At 34.3% G+C, this 22260-nt stretch overlaps 1 protein-coding gene across 1 annotated transcript in view; it reads left to right on the top strand.

Annotated features, from left to right (window-relative positions):
- The window catches only part of adcy2b (adenylate cyclase 2b (brain)), a 62229-nt gene that overhangs the window by 22365 nt on the left and 17604 nt on the right, over positions 1 to 22260 (top strand). Inside the window, 8 exon segments of the mRNA XM_042744868.1 lie at positions 2155 to 2316; positions 9688 to 9837; positions 14659 to 14807; positions 17320 to 17431; positions 17551 to 17678; positions 20323 to 20488; positions 20491 to 20501; positions 20851 to 20983. Of these exon segments, the coding sequence (XP_042600802.1) occupies positions 2155 to 2316; positions 9688 to 9837; positions 14659 to 14807; positions 17320 to 17431; positions 17551 to 17678; positions 20323 to 20488; positions 20491 to 20501; positions 20851 to 20983 (1011 nt within the window).

Genomic DNA, 22260 nt, shown 5'->3' with positions numbered 1-22260 from the left:
AACATTTGTCACAGCTGTCTTTTATAGGGTTTAACACCAGTTACACAACTTGTCTGTTTAAAACTAGACAAATGATAAATTGAATGTTTTATAATTGAAGAAAACACAGGACATATGTGGATTGCTTAAAATACTGTGACACTCTTAAATGCTTTTTATGTGTAGTGTCGCTATTTTACCACTAGATTCTCTGTGTAAGCATGCTCAAAGGTGTGCTTATATTTACACACATTTCTACGTATAAGTACAAGTTGGTAGATCCCACTCTTTGCGTGAAACGAACTCATTATGCACACATCTGTGTGTATGCATTGTTGATAAATGAGGCCCCTCAACTCTGACAAGAACATTTTGTTGTATGAATATCTGAACATGCAACATGTCAAAAAGAAAGAATAAAAAAGATTTCTATCTTTATGCTTTCTTTTTTTATCAACATTTGAGTGTAATTTGCATTAAAAAAAATCATTTTGAACAAAAAGCTTTGCTGTGTTTTTTTTTTTATCAAAGACTACTTCCAGATGGGATTCAGAATGATAATCAATGCATAAATGGAGAGATTGATTTATATGCTGTTTAATGTCTATTTGTGTTGTTTTATATATGCATCTGCTTACATTTGAAAAAAAATCTGAATGGATTTAAAACACTAGGCATCATTCATGGGTGAGTAATACTTTTTCAGGCAAGTACGTTCATGTAGAGGTTTTCAGGGACCATCGTGATTAAATCTAGATCTAAATTTAAATAGAAAAGATAGTCTATGCATGCCTTGATGTTTTATTCATATCCAAAATGAGGCGATGTGAACATTATGGAGCTCTTAACAATCTCATGCAGTGTGTTTCATTCATACTCGAAGCCGGAGGGCGCTGTCTAGCAGAAAGTCCAAAATGGACTCATAGAAGTAATAACATGCCAGGAAATCCCTAATACAGGCAAAGGTATCTAGCGATCATTGCAGCTAAACTGAATAAAAAATGTGAAGATAACACATTATGTTTTATTAACAAAGTTCAGGAGGAGCACGTTTAGATAATTAACCCTTCCAATTCATCATCAGCAATTACATGGTCTGTCCTGTCAGCTCGAAAGAGAACCTTTGTAAATAATCTAAGCCGTCTTACCTTCATTCTCTCTGCAGTCTTTCAGCATCCCTCCACCACCCTGACTCTTCACCATTAGCCCATTCCTACCCCAGTACAGGGGGAAGTCCTCTGGGTCCAGGTTAAATGTGGCATTGGGAGGAATTTTCAGGGGGTGTGAATTATATGTGTATGAGACCTCTTCTGCTTTATTATCTGTAAGGCGAACTTGTGAAATGCATGATTGTGACAATATATGGTTTAAGTGTGTTTTCAGGTAATAAATGAAGTATCTGAAAAATTCAGTGTTAACTGAGACAGAATATATTACAGTAGCCTACAAAAACTCTCAAATATATTTTCTATCTTATTCTGTGATAAAAATGGATGTTTCATAGCCATTAGGAAAATTTAGAAAACAAATATAACACAATACAAATTATTGGTAATAGTCTACCAGTGTATTTAATTTATTAGCCAATTAAAAGAGATAAGGAAAAAAAATAAAACCTGTCAATTAGACACAAACAAAACATAACATTTGACATTTCTGTCCCCCTTATTTCTGAAGTGATGGCTACACCATTGCATCATGCATTTGCCAATTTTGTAAATAGTTAAGACCGGGCATCATACACTAAATGACAGAGAATCACACATTACCAGGTTTCAAGTCTTCACAAAACACAACAAACTCATGCATAAACACGTACCTTATTGCTATGAGACACATGACAAATGTAAGCAATATGCTTTGTAAAAATTGGCTCAAAATATCAGACATGTTTGATATCCTCCAACTGGATGGAATCATAGCCTGATGCTAAAAAATTGAGTCTGTGACCATCATAAACTACGTGATTTTCTGTGAAATCTGTCAACTCAAATCTGCAGACTGACTTTGACTTTCAGCAACAAGCGTCAACTTGTCTAACCTGTAAATCAGGGCAAAAATCTGGGCAAAGTCATGTAGTGTATTTCAGTGTTTATCCTGATCCAATCTCTGTCCTATGTTTGTGAGCTGTAGATGTTAAATGGCACTCTAATGCACTGTTAACTCTGTTTGCAGGTGTCGTTTTTCCTGTTTATTGTGTTTGTGGTGTACACCATGCTGCCATTCTCCATGAGGGATGCTGTCATCGCTAGTGTCCTCACTTCATCCTCCCACACACTAGTGCTTAGCATCTGGCTCTCGAACACTACCGACCACATGGAGGCCCTCGTCTGGCAGGTAAGTGTGTCATTCCAGTTGATTTCGTTCACTCAAATTGTGTGGGCTGAGAAAGGAACAGCTAGTATCTAAGAATAAACAGCGACAGTCTTTGAGCACCAGAATGGCACAAAGAGACCAAAGAGTTTGTCCTGTAAAAAGTTGTCTGAGGCACGAGAATATGTTTGAGAATTTGAGTCAGAGAGAGCGAGTGAATGTGGAAGGATGTTTCTACTCTGAATTCATGCGGGGGTTGTCAGGGGTGATGGTGTTTCACCATGACCTATATGGCTTTGCTGTCATGGGAGGGCACACTTCCCATAATCCTCCACTGTCAGCCTGGCTGTTTTGTTCATCATATGGCCTTCCCACTTAAATGACACATTTCCTTTCAGAAATAACAGGCAAAATTTCTCCATCCAGTGTAATTCCACAAGGTTAGCTGTTTCAGATCCGTCATTGGTCCTGATCTTCTTCTCTTTTTAAACCCTGTAGCATTAGGCTGGAGAATTGGCAGAGGATATATATTGAATTAAGTTCATTTACTTTTAAATGTTGTAAGTTTTATGCACAATGATTTTAAGTGGACTAATAAAATGTAGGAACAAGCAGTCAAGTGAAATGGAAAAACATACTGTACATGAAAAGGAATGAAACAAAATTTAAATGACTGTTATGAAGCGGCAGCAGTTAGCAAACAAACCTAATGCCTCCATGTCACTAGGTGTCAGTATAAAACCTAAGATCAGTGGATAAAGAAGAGCCAGCAAAACACAAACTAAAACTTAATGGCCACTTGAGGCCCTATGCCAAATCACACCTTAAACCCTTTTGTTTAGTCCACACTTTTGTGACATAATGCCGCTATGACTGTCGGTAAGAAGTCTGCCGTGGAGCTCGCCCCAGTACGGGCTTAGCAGAAGAGCACATCCTTCTGAAAACTAAAACGATGAATGGGACACACTACGGTCTTGTGGACTTAATGGTCATGCGCACGCAGTGGCCATTGTAAGTCTGCAAGAGCGCAAGTGCATGTGAAGTGTGCCACTTGGGACAGGGCTTGAGAGCATTTGTATGCGACAGAGAGTAAGTGTGCAAAACTGTCTCAGGTCTGAAAAATGCCTAAGCTCAAAATTTGAGGAAAACTTTCCTGAAGTGCAGAAATAAATGAGATATTACACATAATTTGGTTGTAAAACAAAATGTTGCGCATTTAGTGTGTGAATTTTGTAAAACATTTGCAACTGCTTTTTATCACTTTTATCACTTCTTATTACTAGAAGTACCACAATTAATAAATGGTGTCATCTGTTACATATGGACCACTAAACATTTAGACATGTAATTTAAAGTGCAAAGAAATGAAATAAATAAATAAATAAAGCTCTGTATAACACTAGGTTTTAAAAACTGTTCCCTTTGAAAATGCAATGTCTAAGTTCACAAGTGGTAAAGTTTAACGGGGTGCACAGGGTACAACGCTAATGCAGGGTTAGTTGTAACACAACTGGGTTGAAGATACTTGATAAAAAATAGTAGCAGTAACAATTAAACAGTAACAGTTAAATGACCAACGCAAACCTTAGTAAATCACTTTGCATGATTTATTTTAATACTCTCCTCCCATAAATTTTGTGTTTGAAATGGAAGCTGCTACAACTGCTTACGCAAAAGAGTCAGCTGCAAAAATGACTGTCCATGCCTTTTGATTGCTAATGATTCACTGCATGTCTTTAGGAAATCCTGATTTGTTATTTTAAACCATTTTTAATGAAATACAAAATATAACCTCTTTCATTTTGTATTTATTTAACTTATAAAAAATATAATTAAATGATATATTTACATCATGGCAAAATAACATTTTACTCAAAATGAAGCCTGTTTTGAATTTTTTTTTTGTTTAAATATTTATTCATTTATTTAAATAAAAAAATTCTATATGTACATCAAGCCAAGATTAAATTTTACTTGATAAAAAAAAAAAACATTTTATATTTATTTGTTTTTTTATTTCTTTATATTTTTATTATTTTATTTGAAATATAATTAAATTATATATTTACATTAAGCCAAGAATAGATTTAATTAAAATAGAAGCCTTTTATATTTATTTTAACTTTTATTTTAACTTTATTACATAAAGTTGACAGGTATGCCGAGTGCCCTTCCATGCACTGCTTTTTGTTCGGTTTGCTGTACTAAAGAGTCTTACATAACTCTTAAATAATAATTCATCCCTACCTTTCTATCGATTTTCCAGAACCTTTTTTTTTATTATTTTCCTAAGCAGATCTCAAGCGGATATGTTTTTCAGACACAGCGCATGTAACCAAGGCAACACTCTAGTCACATGGTCCACAGCAACACAAAAATACTGGCTGTCAGATTGTGTTCGAGAGGCAGCAGCATTACGTTCAAGATCCCAGTAGCGGAAGGGTGTAGATTGTTATTATAAGCTGTTCAGTCCAATTTAAAAACCTTAAAAATAATCCTCTTAAGGTTCTATAAACACTTTCACCACGGTCAGTCCTCCAACAGTAAGAGAGCTTCATTAAAGCCAACCTTTACGACCCTTCACATTCAGCACTGGCGGTTAATCAAGCTTTCCTCGCTCTCTTTAGAGGCGTTACGACCTCTTTATGTTAGGTGCTCTCCAGAGCTGCGGGTCATACCTTGTTTGATAGAGGCTTTAAAGGCTTTGGACGTCACTTCCAGGATGTTTACCGCTGACGTACTCAGCAATCGAAGGTCTCTTGTTAATCGGAAGCTAAAAAAAATAACAAAGTTGAAAACAGGGTCACATCTGTCTGGGTCGGAGTTGTAGAGATGATGTCAGATGCCAGTGTTTTGTAATTAAGCTATGGTTCCCTGCAGACCCCGCTCTGTGCTCGTTTACTTTTATGACTGGCCTCTTCCTCCTCGCTCAGTGATTACAGCCAGAAGAATGACTTATTAAGGCTGCTCTCGAAGGACCTGTCCTATAAAACTCTCCCAGTGAGATACAGGTGTGTCTTGTGCAGGTGGACCAGCCCTTAAATAGCATATGCTTGAAGAGAGAGAGAGAGAGAGAGAGAAGACAGGCTACATTAGGTTAATATCACTTGTGAGCAGAATATGTTGCTGTGCCATTTCCAAACAAGCTGTAATTTTGTCAAATTATGCAAAAGGTGTGAAAATATTATTTAATTGTGTGAGAGGATATCAGACATGTTGTATACATGAAATGTAAAAATGTCATTTTCATCACAGGCTATTTAACCCAATTAAAATTTAGTTTAGATAGATAGACAGCCAGCCAGCCAGCCAGAGACAGATTTATATATATATATATATATATATATATATATATATATATATATATTTAAATGTATAAAATACAATATGAATATTAGATGGAAAAACTTATAAATTACAAATATCTTGGCAACTAAGTGAAATAAATAGTAAAAATACATTTATAACTAAAAGCTTATTTACACTGAAGTAGCAAAATTACTATAACTACAAATTTTATGTAAATAAAAAGGCTAAAAAATTAAAAAGCACAGCAAATTCACTGAAACTTAAACTAAAATTAAATGAAAACTGAATATAAAATATATACAGATTAAATATATTTAAACTTTTATTAAAAAAAATAAAAGCTAGTTCAAAATATTATTAAATACTATAATATTATAGTGTATAATATTATTAATATTAATAGTATATAAACAATAATATAATAACACTAAATATGACAAGAATTATATGAGAGATTGGGGAAGTGGTCGACTTAATTTGTCTTTGTGAAAACAATCTAGTTTAATATTTTTTTGGTTTGTTTGTTTCTTTTGGGATGAATTGTAATTTGGTAGAAATTAAGCTCTAGCCTGATAAAGAAGTCAGTCAATTATTCCCCCAAAAATGAAAAATTGTCATTTTAACCATCTTCATTTCCATCACCCAATGCTGTTAAACTCAATACAATACATAATCTGAGATGTGGTGGAAATTACACCGGTGCAAATAGTTTTTACTTGAGAGAAAACAAATCCTGTATATATGTACATATATTGCTGAACATTATTGTGCAGAAATAAATAAGAGAGTTTTAAGAGTTGTCTTTAGTCCAAAAGTGCCTATAGTTGAAAAAGCACCAATATTTCTCTTGTTAGTCACCAAGGAGCACACATCTTAGAATCCAGTTTGAAATATATTACGTAAGTAGAGAAATTTCCCCTCCATGCTCATTGCATATGGCATATTTCCACTCCAGATCTTTTATTTTTCACTCACTAGAGAGAGAAACCCCAGTTGGAGTGAGAGAAAACACAAGCTTTAACCAGCTCTTTATTTATGATGTTATAATCAATATCAACCAATCAAATAGAAAAACCAGACCTAATTGAGAAATATACATCTATGCAATATGCAATCAGTCATCATTTAATACTACGTTATACTGCCTGATTAAAAGCTTTTTCTGTTTCTGTTGAAGTCATTCATTGATACTAACACAGCTGTCTTCAGCACAGACACAGCCAGACAGTGTTTCAAGACAAACAGCACTTCTCCTTAATTAATGTTCGATTGGTCTTGATCAATCTGGAAGCCAAACAATGTACCTTGAGATGCTGAGGGGTCGTTGAGGAGCTCTTTGTTGACTGTGTACCTTATTGATGAAGAGTGTTGTGTAATTGTCTGCAGTGGATGATGTTTAATCTGCTAATAATGTCATTGAGTGATATTAGCAGGAGGTTGTAGTCTAATTAAAATGACAGAGGCCTTTGCATAGCCTGGGGTGAACCTTAACAACCCCGTCTGTTCTTACTGGCTGTGTTTACTCCGCCGCTCAACGCAGATGTGTGTGTGGAGGCTGCCATGGGGAAGCTGCAAATTTGATGAGTCTGAAAGAGGCTCAGACGAGATTGACCACATAAATGGGGCAAATTAAAGAAATGTTCCGAGCTCAGATGCAAATTATGGTTTATTGACAGCATTTCTGGTATACTGTTGATTATAGTACAACAGAAAATGAGTTTGATTTGTCCCTCAGTCCACCATAAAAAAAAAAAGAAAATTACAGTAGTATACACTAATTACGTGTGCCAAAAAAAATCATCACAAACTACCATTCCCCAAATTCATATTAATGAGCTAATAGTGTTGATTTAAACTTATTCACTATGTGGGTGAATTGTCAAGGACCTGTCTGAATCATATTTCATTAAAAAAAAAAAAAAAAATCCGGTTTAACATTATAAAATAAATTTCATTGTACTTGGAAAATATCTTTCAAAAAATCTTTAATTTTTTATTTATTTAAATTATAAAAAATATAATTAAATGATATATTTGCATCATGCCAAAATTACATTTTACTCAAAATGAAGCCTGTTTTGAATTTTTTTTTATTTGTTTATATATTTATTCATTTATTTAAATAAAAACAATGATGTCTTTACATCAAGCCAATATTATTTTTACTTAATTAAAAAAAAAAAAAAAACGTTTTATATTTATTTGTTTGTTTATTTCTTTATATTTTTAGTATTTTATTTGAATTTTAAAGTATAATTAAATGATATAGTTACATTAAGCCAAGAATAAATTTTACTCAGAATAGAAAAGCATTTTATATTTATTTGTTTGTTTATATATTTATTAATTTATCTGAATTATGAAATGTAATTAAATGATACAGTGAATCCGGAAAGTATTCACAGAACTTCACTTTTTCCACATTTTGTTATGTTACAGCCTTATTCCAAAATTCATTATTTTTCTCAAAATTCTACAAACAACACCCCATAATGACAATGTGAAAGAAGTTTGTTTGAAATCGTTGCAAATGTATTAAAAAGAAAAAAAAAAAAAAGAAGAAGAAGAAAAAAAATCACATGTACATAAGTATTCACACCCTTTGCTCAATACTTTGTTGAAACACCTTTGGCACCAATTACAGACTCAAAGCTTTTTGGGTATGATGCGACAAGCTTTGATCATCATCATTTGGCAATTAATTGGCAATTAAATACTTTCCGGATTCACTGTATATTTAAATAAAACCGAGATTAAATTTTACTTAAAAAAGAAAACTGTTTCATATGTATGTATTTATTTATTTGTTTGATTATTCCTTCATATTTTTGTTCACTTTTAAAAAAAATTAAATAATATATATTGAGCCAAAATTAAATATTACTTTAAAAATGAAACCTGATTTATATTTATTTATTTATTTGTTTATTTGTATATTTATTTAACTTATACAATTATAATTAACTTGCATATTTACATGATGGCAAAAAAATGACATACAGAAAATGAAGCCCTTTTTAATTAATTAATTTATTATTTATTTAAATTATAAAAATATTGAGTTTAAAAATAAAATCTGATTTATATTTATTGATTCATTTGTTTATTTATTTATTCATTCATTTATACATTTATTTAACTTATAAAATTATAATTAACGTATATATTTACATAATTCCAAAAAAATTGCATACAGAAAATGAAGCCCTTTTTAATTAATGAATTATTTATTTATTTAAATTATAAAATCTATTTAAACTATATCTTTACATCATGGTATTCTTGATAACCTTCTTGAACATTCCAGGCATGCACCAATATTCATGAGCCAAATCTTCATTTTTGTAGGGTTTGTCATTTCTCATGCCTTAATGTGTCTACACAATTGTGTCTAGTCTCAGTTATTGTAATTAAACCCAATTATCCAACACATCCTGCTCTCCATTTGTGAAAGATAACAGCACCATATTCAGTACTGCGCTGAGATATTTGCTTAGTCTGACATATAATGCACGAAGCTGCTGAAAGCTTTTCATGGGCTGGACTGAATTCACTTTTCCTGAAGATCAATATCTTTTGAATCAGTGAAGAGGCACATCCCTCTCTGGATCCTTATACTGATGCCATCTTTCACTAATGCACTTACCTCTGCCATTTGAAACTCAGTCAAAAACCATTTGGCTTGCTGTGCATATTTTCCTGAAGTGTCTGTGGTCTGGCACTAATATCTTCCTGTAGCTACCGGGCAATTTAGTGCATTCATTACTTGTTTTATACTGTATGCCATGTATTGATTACACGCTGAGTCTCCAAATTAATTTAGTACTAAATACTTAACATATCCATTATCAGACTGATAATTTATAAACACTTGCTTGGAATTAAGGTTTAATAAATTTTGTTATTAATTAAGGTTTAATCTCACTAAGTTTCACCCTGAAAAAAGTCAAGGGGGTCTGAATACTTTCTGAATGCACTGTATCTATATAATGTATTGTTTTTGAAACACACAGAGCGTACAGTATCTCTATACCTCTCACTAAAGCTGTTTTATGTGTGTGTGTGTGTGTGTGTGTGTGTGTGTAGATCCTGGCTAACATCATCATCTTCATCTGTGGAAACGTGGCGGGAGCCTATCACAAACACCTGATGGATCTGGCTCTCAAACAGACGTACCACGACACCTGCAACTGCATCAAGTCTCCCATCAAACTGGAATTCGAGAAACATCAGCAGGTACGATTGAGAGGGATGCACTGATTGCCTGTTGCTTTCAAAGAACGGATAAACAGCGCTGAACTGCGTGGTGCCCGGTCCTGTAGGGAACAGGAAGTTAATGTAGGCCTCGTTTGGGGAGGTATTGGATAGGATTGAGCGTGAGTCATTCCTGCAGCTGTAGTGAAGAGATCATTATATCACCACAATAGGCGGCTAATATCCGAAGTTGGAGTGGGTCGAGATTTGCATTGTCCCAAAATAGCTTTGTTTCCCCCCAGCGCTGTGTTTCCTGTTGGATACGGGTGGGGCGGAAATCTGTACAAGGCCTCTCGCTTGCCTGGGTTAGTTGTGCTTATTGCTGTTTTGTGTGAAATAACGATAAAGTGCCTCTCCGTGGCGATGGCTGAGTGAGTGAAATATGAGCAGTGAGATAAAGGCAGATCACTGGCTGCACTTCTGCTCCATCAGGAATTATCACTCTCACTCTGTGAAATATCACCCTGCTTCAGCACATGCCCTCGGCTCCATTACTCCATGAATGTTATCAGAGTTGTTTTTTTGGGCTTTCCTGGCAGAACAATTACAGAGCACAAGGCAAAGACAATGTTTCGCTCACTCACTGCCCGGCGTGATTGAATCATGTATGTATGTTCTGCTGTATGAGTGCTTCAACTGTCGGCTCTTGCCATATTGTAAAACATGCTGATGCGTTTCCTTCATTTACCTCCTGCAGAGCTGCGCACTGGCTGGTCATTCAATCAGAACATTAGTTCAGCACAGACCATCAGCCTAATTACGGATACGCCTCATTTTACATTTCAAGGGTGAATAAAACATTACCTTTAAAATATATTTTGTGAGGAAAAGAGTTCAGGTTTTAAAAAGCACAGCACAGCATTAGCAAAATGATACCGCAAATATTTACTTTTAAATATAAAGACTACCCTTCAAAAGTTTTTTTAATGTTTTTGAAAGAAGTGCTCACAAATGCAGCTTTCATTTGATTAAAAATACAGTAAAAATAGTCATATTGTAAAATATTAATATAATTTAAAACAGTTTATTTCTATTTGAATACATTTTAAAATGCAATTTATTCCTGTGATATCAAAGCTGAATTTTCAGCATCATTACTCCAGTGTCACATGATCCTTCAGAAATTATTCTAATATGGTGATTTGCTGCTCAAGAAACATTTCTGAAAACAGTTGTGCTGATTAATATGTTTTGGAAACCAGTTTAGCATTTGCATTTTTCAGGATTTCTTGCTGAACGGAAAGCTCAAAAGAACAGCATTTATTTGAAATAAAAATCTTAGAAAATCATTTGCAAAATTATAAATGTCTTTACTGTCAATTTCAATCAGTTCAACGTGTCCTTGTTAAATAAATGTATTCATTTCTATAAAGAAAAATAAAAAATTGCATCAACCCTAAATTTATTAATTATTTGTTTTTTGATTAATAAAATTTGGTGAATGTAAAAAAAAAAAATCTCAAATTAACATATTTTTTTGACAGCCTACACTCAGAAAAAAGGTACAAAAGTGAAAAGATACATCTTTGTACTCCCCCCGACAACCCCCCCCCCCCCCCCCCCCCCCCCCCCCCCAATTGGTACATAATGGTGCTTTAAGGGACATATTGCTATTTAAAAAGTACATGTTAGTCCCTAAAGTATTGAAAGGGTGAGTTCTGTACCCTTTTTTTCTGAGAGTGTGTTTTTAAAATATGAATTAGAAAACTCTTTTTTTGTCTCTGAAATATTTTGTGGGCTGAAAACCTCTAAATCAAGATATCATAGAGACTTGAAGGTGGGCTCTTTTGACTTTGATCAGGAAGCAATCAACTAGTAACACCCTAAGGGGGCATTCACTCAAAACGAATCTTTTCATCCAAAAAACGCAAGATGCAGCACCCAGGAAGGTTTTTTTTTTTTTTCTTTTAAAGCGCAGTGCAAAAATGTTGCCATCAAATGAAAGAATTGCCATGCAGACTTGCTACTGTGAACAAAAGCTCACAATGCTTGCCCACCTCTGTGGTCTTCTGATTGGTCCACTTTTATGGAAGTGACACCGTGGCCCACAAATCCCCCCTTGAATGTTTTGATGGGTTGTAGGGCCTTCAATTGGAGTAAAAAAATTAATACATAAAACAGGACAGAAACGAATACTGATAGATATTACTGAATTCATGACAATTGCAACAAACTTAATAATGCATTTTTATCAAGTATGGAAAGACACTTGACAGTAAAGCATTGATTTTGAGCTAGACTGCTGGAAAGTTACTGCTAATAAATTCTAGTCATCATTTCCTCACCCTCATGTTGTTACAAACGACTTTCTTCTGTTGAACACAAAAGAAGATTTTGTAGACTGTTACCAAACCATTTTGGTTACCCTTGATTTCTACTGTATAGACAACAATTTCTTGATTTTCTCAAATGATGTTCCACAGAAGAAAGAAATTCATACAGGTTTGAAATGACATGATTTTAAGTAAATGATGACAATTTTTCATTTTTGGGTGAATCTCATTTAAGAACTTCATTATGTGTCAATAATAAACACCTAATTTATATAAGACACTGATATTTATCTTTAATCAGGCCCTTATTGAATTAATATTTTATTTAAATTAAAATTCATCAGAACCTAACATCTAAAAATTAGTTTAGAATCCAGAGTTTAGCTGACTAATATTAGTAGGATGGTGGTCACAAGAAGTAAAACCATGGTCCTCATTACCTATACCATGGTTATATGGTTTTTAAAATAAATAAGTGATAATAAACTGTACAATTTTTAGTAAAAAAACCCTACACATGAAGAAACTATAAAACACCTTCTGTAAAATTAAAATATTCCCCAATATGTAATTACAATAACACAAAGGCTATTTGTACAGTGTTAATATCTTGCTGAATTGACAAGCCTATTGGCGTTTTCCATTGTACCTCATTGTTGTGTCTGTTTCCAGCCAGCATCACTACATAACCCTTAATGTTCTCACATCACATGACTGTATAACAATTCTGTGTCACATCTGAATGGATGTGATTTGCGCTGTTTATCACTTATAAATCGTGGCAGAAACACTTTTCGAGTATTTGCTTTATGCGGTTTCGCATGCGCTGTAATTTAAAAACAGTGCCTAATATCAGGGAGGTCTCCCTCGTTTCGGCGATCGACCCACTACTTAAATGGAATCTCCCTGTCATTGCTGTGTACTTTTTTTTCTGCATTGTGTTTTTGTCGATTTCCCATTCATTTCCTATGGTCAGTCATTTTTGACTGAAGACCACAAGTGTCACTATTTTTTTAACGACCACTTAGTCTGCTCGAATCAGTGTGGTTTTGGTAATATTTTATGACTTACGATTGGATAAGATGTCCAAACAGAACATCGAATTTAGCAAATTAATATTTCTGCACTTTAACAGAGCAACCATCATGCCCATTTATACTCTAGACAAAGGACCACAAGATGGACTAATGACATCAGTTCCTTTAGCAATCATTCTGTCAGACCACAGCACATGCACCCATTTGAGTGCACAACCTCCTTTGATTTGTCTAATTTTTAATAATAATACATTAATGGACTGTTATTTAAAAGCACTCACATCTTCTTCTGAGTACAATGGTAAAAACTGTACAGTATATATAATTTCTCTTCTTTTCCTGCAGTTGCAATCAGCACATGGCACACACCCCATTATTTTGTTTTCTTTTATTTGACCTTCATTAAGCAGGGTGGTCTCTGAGAGGAAAACAAAGGCAACGGGGAAAAGTGACGGGATAATAAAAAGAGAAATGAATGGGCTTTTCAAACCTCAAACACAACCCTGTTCCATATTTCACATTGTTCATAGTTTTCTTTGAGTTGTTTGTTCTCTGTAACCCTTTGCAAACCCTCATTCAAGTGTGATGCATTACTTAACCCCAGGTTGAAAATGGACTTAATTAGTGGTTGACCAATATGGGTTTTTACATGGTCAAAGCCAATGGGATATCTAAAGAACAGGGTGGCTGATGACTGATTAAGTATAAAATTTATTCACAATTCAAATAACCAAACATTTTTCATTGACCATGCTGACCACTTCTGTTAATCAACCAACTGTGCACAGTTCTCTACTGATGCCAAAAATATATTAAAAAAGCCAAATATTGGTAATTTAATCAGCCTGGTAGATAAGATCTCTAGCATTAACATGGTTAAAAAAAGATACAGCGCATAAAGTTTAATAGATTTCAGCTGTTTAAATTCAGAACAGCATCTGAGCAAATAATGTCTACATATGTTCTTTGACAGAATCACAAATGTTTTTTTTAGAATATATTATTTCTTTTAGTTCATTAGTGGCAAGAGACATCTGTTAGTTACACTGCTATGATTCAATCTGTTCATCTACCTCAGTTATTTTTCTCTTATGTTCTGTCTGTCATTCTACCAGCCATCCATCATTTGTGAAAAACAAAAAAAAATAATTATATATATATATATATATATTATATATATATATATATATATATATATATATATATATATATATATTGATCAAAAATACAGAAAAAAACTGTTATTTTGTGAAATATTATTGCAATTTAAAATAAGAGTTTCTATTTTAATATACTTTAAAGTATAATTTATTCCTGTGATGCAAAGCTGAATTTTCAGCATCATTACTCCAGTCTTCAGTGTCACAAGATCCTTCAGAAATCATTCACATGCTAAATTTGGTACACAATAATTAATAATGATTTTTAATATAATTGTTGTAAACAGTTCTTGCTGCTTACTACTTCCGCCCCCCTCTCTTTTGAACCAATAGGAGCGTCTTTTGCTGTCCCTGTTGCCCGCCCACATTGCGAGGGTGATGAAGGCAGAGATCATTCAGAGACTGAAGGGGCCTAACTTCGGCCAGGCGGAAAACACCAACAACTTTCACAACCTCTATGTACAGAGACACACCAATGTAAGGTAGGACTTGTGACACACATACTAGCATATCCGTGGGCTCAGCTGATTTATTTTAGGCAGCCTAGGAAATATATACATATCCTATACACAGCACCTGCTCTCCGCCGAGCTGTCATAGCCTCAATAGATCCTGTCAAACCATCCTGCCCTCCTTCTGTCTGCACACAAAAAACAAGCTATTCGTCAACCTAGATATAAGTAGCTCTCTTTTGAAAGTACCTAGACACCTTTGTATGCTTCTATTAAAAAAAAGTAAAAACAAACACAATCTTCAGCTAAATAGGGCAAACTGTTGCAGAGGCTCTTCATCAAAACAAAATTTAATTTTGTTCATTGCATTGAAGAACAAGTAGTTTTCTGTTTTGGAAGCAATTTTGCTTTCTACTTCAATATCTTTTGATCTGTGAGGTTGGTTGTTGCTCTGCTTGTTCTCAGTGTAACTCTGACTGAAGGAAAAAGCGAAGAATATTTTCTTGGCATCTACATAATGTTCTGTATCTCTAATTCATAATGGATTTCACAGAGCATCTTCCAGGGCAGGCCGTGCACTCATGTCATTAATGTTACTGAAGGATATTGGCAGTATTAGAGGCGCATTTCAGGTTCAGTAAAAGTTAAGTTGGATAGCATTTGTGGCATAATGTCAATTACCATAGAAATGATTTTTATTTATTCAACAGTTCTGGTCCTCAAATTTGATCAACTGAGCAGCATTCCAAGAGCACTTTTAACAGTTTGTATCACTTTGTTTGTCTGTGTTTGTTCCAAGCAGACAGCCAGTCTGTTAGTGGTGGGGATTTTTAGTTAATTTTACATTGATACACCTGTAGGTGGCGACAAGTCAGTGACTTTGTCATTGAATCATTTCATTTCATTGAATCATTTCGTCATCATTTCAGTTCCAATTCACTGAAAAACACAGATTCATTCAGAAGAAAAATAAGTTACTCTTACAGGAATGAAACAAGTTACTCTTTTTATGAGTGAGTCATTGAATAAGTCACCCAACAATTCATTGAAAAGCCAACTTGTTCTCTCTCCCATCTTGTCACATATTGATGCTTGACTCTGTTGCTTTCAGTTGTATGCCTTATGTGTCATATCAAGACACATTTAATTCTTTGCATGCATTCGTAAAAATAGAAATCATTTTATAAACACTTATAGTTTCATAGATATTTTTGAGCACCTAACCCCACCTCTACCCTAAACCTACCCATTTCTCAACAATATAAAACACGTAACAGGCAAATAAAAGTACAGTCACAGGTATTTATTGCAAAAACTGACCAAAAAAAGCAGTATAAGATTATAACAAACAAGCATTCCGAGTCTTCTAAAGCCATACAATATCTTTAAGCGAAGAATAGAGAGATGGAGATGGAGATGGTGATCGTTTCTGTTCCTCTCACAAATTGATTGTTTTGCCTCGAAAGACGTGGATTATTAATACTTCTTGAAAAAAAATTGACTTTAGTTGTAACTGCCTTTTATATCCTGTGCTTTATATTGACAGATGGTTAGGTTTAGGGAGGGTAGGGGTTGGGTTACATGCTCAAAAATGTAATGTAATTAAAATTGTTGTGACTGTTTAAATTGAAAATCACACATATACCAACATATGATAGCAAAATTATTACCCAATATATAAATTTATCATAACGATAAAATTCTCATGCATTTCGCATCTGCATATTGATGCCAAAGGTTTCTTATTTAAAGCAAGAGAACCCTGTACATTGAAAAAATATGCTAAAGGGGTACCCTATGCGTTAAAAAGTTACGCCAAAGGGTCCTGACCAAAAAGTTTGGAGTGAGAAGGTGTTGGAAAAATACATATTCATTCAGGAATTAAACAAGTTCCTCTTTTTATGTGTAAGCCATTAAATAATTCACTCAACAATTCATTGAGAAACACAGATTCATTCATAAATAAAACAAGTTTCTCTCTTTAAGGGTGAGCCATTGAATAATTTACTTATCCATTTCATTCAAAAACACAGATTTATTGGGGAACTAAACAAGTTTCTCCTATGAGTGAGTCGTTGAATCATTTACTCGTCCAAATCATTCAAAAATATAGATTCATTCAGGAGCTAAAGAAGTGATTGTGAGTCATTGAATCTTTCACTCAAGTCAATGATTAATTCAGTAACTCCACTACTGAGTGCTGCTCAGAGATGCAAGAGCTGATTCTCCTGTGGCTTTGTTTACAACCATTTCCTTTGGCTGAGAATAATGGACAAAATAGCTCTCAGTATTATACTAAAATGCAACTACATTTTTAGTTTGTGGAACTGTTGTATAAGTGCAGTATCACAAAATCATGCTGTTGGTCTAAATATCAGCAGGGCTGTCTTTTTACAGATGTTTCAGTACTGGAAAAAAAAAGCTTATTCAGAAAATAATTATTTGCGAGGTGTGCATTAATTGCAGTGCAAAAGCATCATTTCATACTCTTTACGAGTTTGCATAACTCTCCTTTTCTTAAACATTTTAATATTTTCCACAGCATTCTGTATGCAGACATTGTTGGATTCACGCGTCTGGCCAGTGACTGTTCGCCTGGAGAACTGGTCTACATGCTCAATGAGCTCTTCGGAAAATTTGACCAGATAGCCAAGGTATCATATGTCCTAACAGGCATGAGATATAGTGACAACTAGACCCAGTCTCTGACATACTTTCACACTGATATGATATTAATACTATACCTGCTGTCTTGATGGTTTGTTTGATGCAGGATAATGACTGCATGAGGATCAAGATCCTGGGCGACTGCTATTACTGTGTGTCAGGGCTGCCGGACCCTCTGACTGATCATGCCAAGGACTGTGTGAAGATGGGGCTGGACATGTGTGAGGCCATCAAGTAAAAGAGCACGCTGTCTTTCTCAAACTAGATTATAATTAGTCCATCACTGCAATCTGCACTAAAATATGTTTGCATAATAACCACTAAACTGTATAATTGACCTTTGTCACAGGAAATTTCAGTTTCCTACATAGCTGTGGTAGTTTAAATGTCTGTGCAAACACGGTGTAAAATTCAGTCTTAATAGGCAATTTTAACCTAAATATAACTGGCTTACAATGCCGAACGGTTGCCAGCCTGCGGAACACCTGCTGGGCGTCCCATAAGCCAGTGCCTATCAGGATTTATTTTGAGATAATGACCAGCTGATTGTACATTATCCATTTTCCATTTCTTCACTAGAACAAAAAGACCTCTAGAGTTATATCTGCTTAAAACCACTACACATGAGCTGTTTGTCACATTATGCCCTTTCATCATCTACAAAAGACCATTTCTATGTCTTTTTTTCCCATGGTGTCTGTCTTTTCAAGCACTACTCTCAGAGGCTGAAATAACCCTCGTACTTAAGAGGCTCAGATGTGTGATGTTGTTGAAACCCACACATTCTCCTTTTCGTCTTTTTCTTCATCTCAAAGTGCAGCCCCTTTTTCCAATCCCTTTCACGATTCCTCACCCATTCTTCATTCTTCCGCTCTTTTGCCACACATTTGCTTTACATTACACTACTACAATCTTTTACACACACACAAATCCATTTTAGGGGGGTAATTGAGAACCCTCTAGTGTATTTTCCAACATGACATAGCTCAGGTTGAGGGGCTCCTAGTAATAAGAGTGGTGTGTGACAGATACACTGAAATGATCTAAACTAAACACACCTCCAGGGGTACCATGTACCTTTTTTTTCCTTTTTTTCTTTTTTCTTTCTTTGAGGCAGCACTGTTTTGTTTTGTTTTGTTTTGTTTTGTTTTGTTTTGTTTTGTTTTGTTTTGTTTTGTTTTGTTTTGTTTTGTTTTGTTTTGTTTTGTTTTGTTTTGTGGGAGCACCAGTGGCTGTTTTTTGTTGTTGTTTGTTTGTTTTGTTTTTTGAGGGAGCACCATTGGATGCTCAGTTTTGTTTTGTTTTTTGTTTTGTTTTGTTTTTGTTTTTTGAGTTTTGTTTGTTTGTGTTTTGTATTGGTTTTGCTTCCGTTTTGTATTGTGTTTTGTTTCAGTTTTTGTGCTTTGTTTGTTTTTTGTTTTTTTTTTGTTTTTTTTTTGGTTTGAGGGATCACCATTGGATGCTTTTTTATTTTGTTTTGTTTTTTTGTTTTTTGAGGGAGCACCAGTGGCTGTTTTTGTTTTGTTTTGAGAGAGCACCAGTGGCTGTTTTTGTTGTTGTTGTTTGTCTGTTTGTTTGTTTTGAGGGAGCACCATTGGCTGCTTTTTATTTTGTTTTGTTTTTTTGTTTTTTTGTGGGAGCACCAGTGGCTGTTTTTTGTTGTTGTTTGTTTGTTTTGAGGGATCACCATTGGATGCTTTTTATTTTGTTTTGTTTTTTTGTTTTTTGAGGGAGCACCAGTGGCTGTTTTTGTTTTGTTTTGAGGGAGCACCAGTGGCTGTTTTTGTTTTGTTTTGAGGGAGCACCAGTGGCTGGTTTTTGTTTTTTTTTTTGGGAGCACCAGTGGCTGTTTTTTGTTTTGTTTTTTTTTGTGGGAGCACCAGTGGCTGTTTTTTGTTGTTGTTTGTTTGTTTTGAGGGAGCACCATTGGATGCTTTTTGTTTTGTTTTGTTTTGTTTTGTTTTGTTTTGTTTTGTTTTGTTTTGTTTTGTTTTGTTTTGTTTTGTTTTGTTTTGTTTTGTTTTGTTTTGTTTTGTTTTGAAGCAGCACCAGCATCAGTTTTAAGCAATTTAAAACTGGTCCACAAACTAGAGTAGCACCAAAACTAGCTTAATCCATCCTGCATAAAAAAACTTGTGCTGGTCTAGACTGTTTTGTGCAGCAGGGACATGGTAACATTCAAACTGGCTTATCTGAAACACAAGATGATACGTTCTGTGTGCTGAATGAATATATACACAGGCACCAGACACACTCCCTCATAAACCAACACGTACTGCTGCAATCCTGGCACCTTCTGATATTTACTTTGCAAGAAATATTTTTGGTGTCAAGCCGAGTTATGTCAGTGAAATATGGTGCTGTTTCAGTCATTTCAAAGGATGGAGGGAGAGCCTGAAGTGTGTACATGCTGTAAAATAAATATCTTTCATGAGACTGGAAGAAAACTTGCCTTATTTACATTTAATAGTAGTATAAAATCAAGAGTACCCAAACTTGTTTCTTATTATTTGAAAAATAAAAAAAACTTTCAATCTAAAGGTTTATGTTTAAAATTAGTTTAATAGACAAATATTAATTGTGCCTTCACATACATTTCTTTCAAAACTTTGTAATAAAAAATACTTTTTAAGTATTTTTTATATTTTTTTTTTAATTTTATTTTTATTTTTTTTAATTTTTAATTTTGACTTGTTGTTTAATTTGTAATTAATTACATTCTGATTAAATAATACTATAATGATTAATTAACCAAATTTGTCATAATGAGTTACATAAACACATATTCAATTATATAGCTGCAAATAATGTGAATTTTTTTTTTTTTTTTTTAATGTCTAAAATGTTAAACAATGAGCAAATTAACTTGTTATTTCAGGAAGGTGAGAGATGCTACCGGAGTTGACATTAACATGCGTGTTGGAGTGCACTCTGGGAATGTTCTCTGCGGTGTGATCGGCCTCCAGAAATGGCAGTATGATGTTTGGTCACATGACGTCACCCTACGCCAATTCATGGAATGGACCCGGGCGGGGGTTTCGTGTGGGGTGTACCTGGGTAAGATTGTACCTATGACTTTTTTTATCAACATATGACTTTTGTTTTTCCCCACTTTATGATTTTCACATATATTTGCCACAAGTGCTATTATGCTCATCGAGGGTTCTTGACGTTAATAGAAATGCTCTGTTGAGAGCACAGTGAATGTGCTTTTGTGCTACTAATGAGTGTTCGTTGAATAACCCAAAAAATAACAGAAACGCAAAGCACTACATTCATTTTTCATATCTCGACTCTATTGTCTCTGCGGGCATTGGAACATTTGTGAAATACTCACATAATGCACCTGTTTTTGTGAAGTGTTCTTTCATTCGCCAGCCTGTAATAGTTGTGTGCTCCTCTCCAGACGGGTTCACATCTCTTCTGTGACACTGGAACATTTGAAAGGAGCATATCAAGTCGAGCCAGGCAACGGACAAAGCAGAGATTCTTACCTGAAAGAGCACGGCATCATCACGTACCTAGTCATCAACCCGAAGGTAAAAAGTGACGCAGTCCAGCTTTCACGTTTATAAATAACTAGACATTTACATTCTTGGAAGAAAACAGTGTTGCTGTGTGTTTGCTAGAGGTTTCATACTGGCCTAAATCATGTTAGGAGTATATAACAAACATCAGCTATGATAATAATTATTGTGGAAACAATAAAACTATTTTTTAAATAAGCAACATAATTATAAATAACAAAAATGTCTGTTTATTACACAGAAAATTAGTATTAATCATAGCCGAACCAACACCTGCTGTATTATAGTTAATAAATCATGTCATAATGTATCTAGTTACGCAACTTGAGCTTTTCAAATTAGCATTGCATTCAATTCACCTTGAGCACTAATTAGCATAATTACACTATTTAGACTGTGCAGTTACACAAACGTGACTTTGTGGTCATATTTGACAACCCTAGGGAAAGTGTATGTCAAAACACAAGTTCAAGGAAACGGGCATCAAGACCCAGAAGATTCCCGAACATCGTCCATTCAGATGTCTGTGGGATTTTCAGCCCCCAGATATCATAATGCCTGGCACCATAAATTCAAATAACAACGCCTATTCTTTTATTTATCCTGTGCCTTATTTACTTTTCAACAATGCATTTGCTTTGCCCGAGGTAACAAAAGCAACAAATCCTTCTCATAAGAGACTCATACATTTATTTCTGTTCAGTTTGAGCCTTTCGGCACTTTTATCATAACAGCCCACTGCACACCCACTCCCTCCACACTGCCATTATGATAAACTGCATTTGAGTTTGGAGGGCTTTTGCTTGTTTGTTTAGTTGTACTCTTTTCTTTTAACACCCTGTTGTTGTTTTGTTGATGATTTTTTGCATTTTTTGTTTTATTCTAATGAACGACTGTCATCGAGTCAAGTTGCTGTAAAGTAGACCATACAGATTTGAGGGAGCCACTGTTATCTTTCTATACTATACTGTAGCAAGGGTTTTCTATCGTTTGGTGTCAAGCTGAAGCACCCTTAAATATGATAAACCCCTTTCCTACAATACATATCAATTCATGTGTAATGCAGCTTTTTACATGAATGAATATGTATTTTAAGAAGCCCCACATTTTATATATTTTCATGTATAAAAGCCTATTTATATATAAGAAGTGTGAATACAATACACTATTTTCTCTCAAATTTAATTTAATTTTTATTTCAAATTAATTTAATGTAAAAATTAATTTATTTTATATTATTATTAATTTTTTTTTAAACATAAGTCTATATCAGTTATACTTTATCAATT

This window comes from Cyprinus carpio, chromosome B19, assembly GCF_018340385.1.
Source record: "Cyprinus carpio isolate SPL01 chromosome B19, ASM1834038v1, whole genome shotgun sequence".
Lineage (NCBI taxonomy): Eukaryota > Metazoa > Chordata > Actinopteri > Cypriniformes > Cyprinidae > Cyprinus > Cyprinus carpio.
This window is presented reverse-complemented; position numbering and strand designations above follow the sequence as displayed.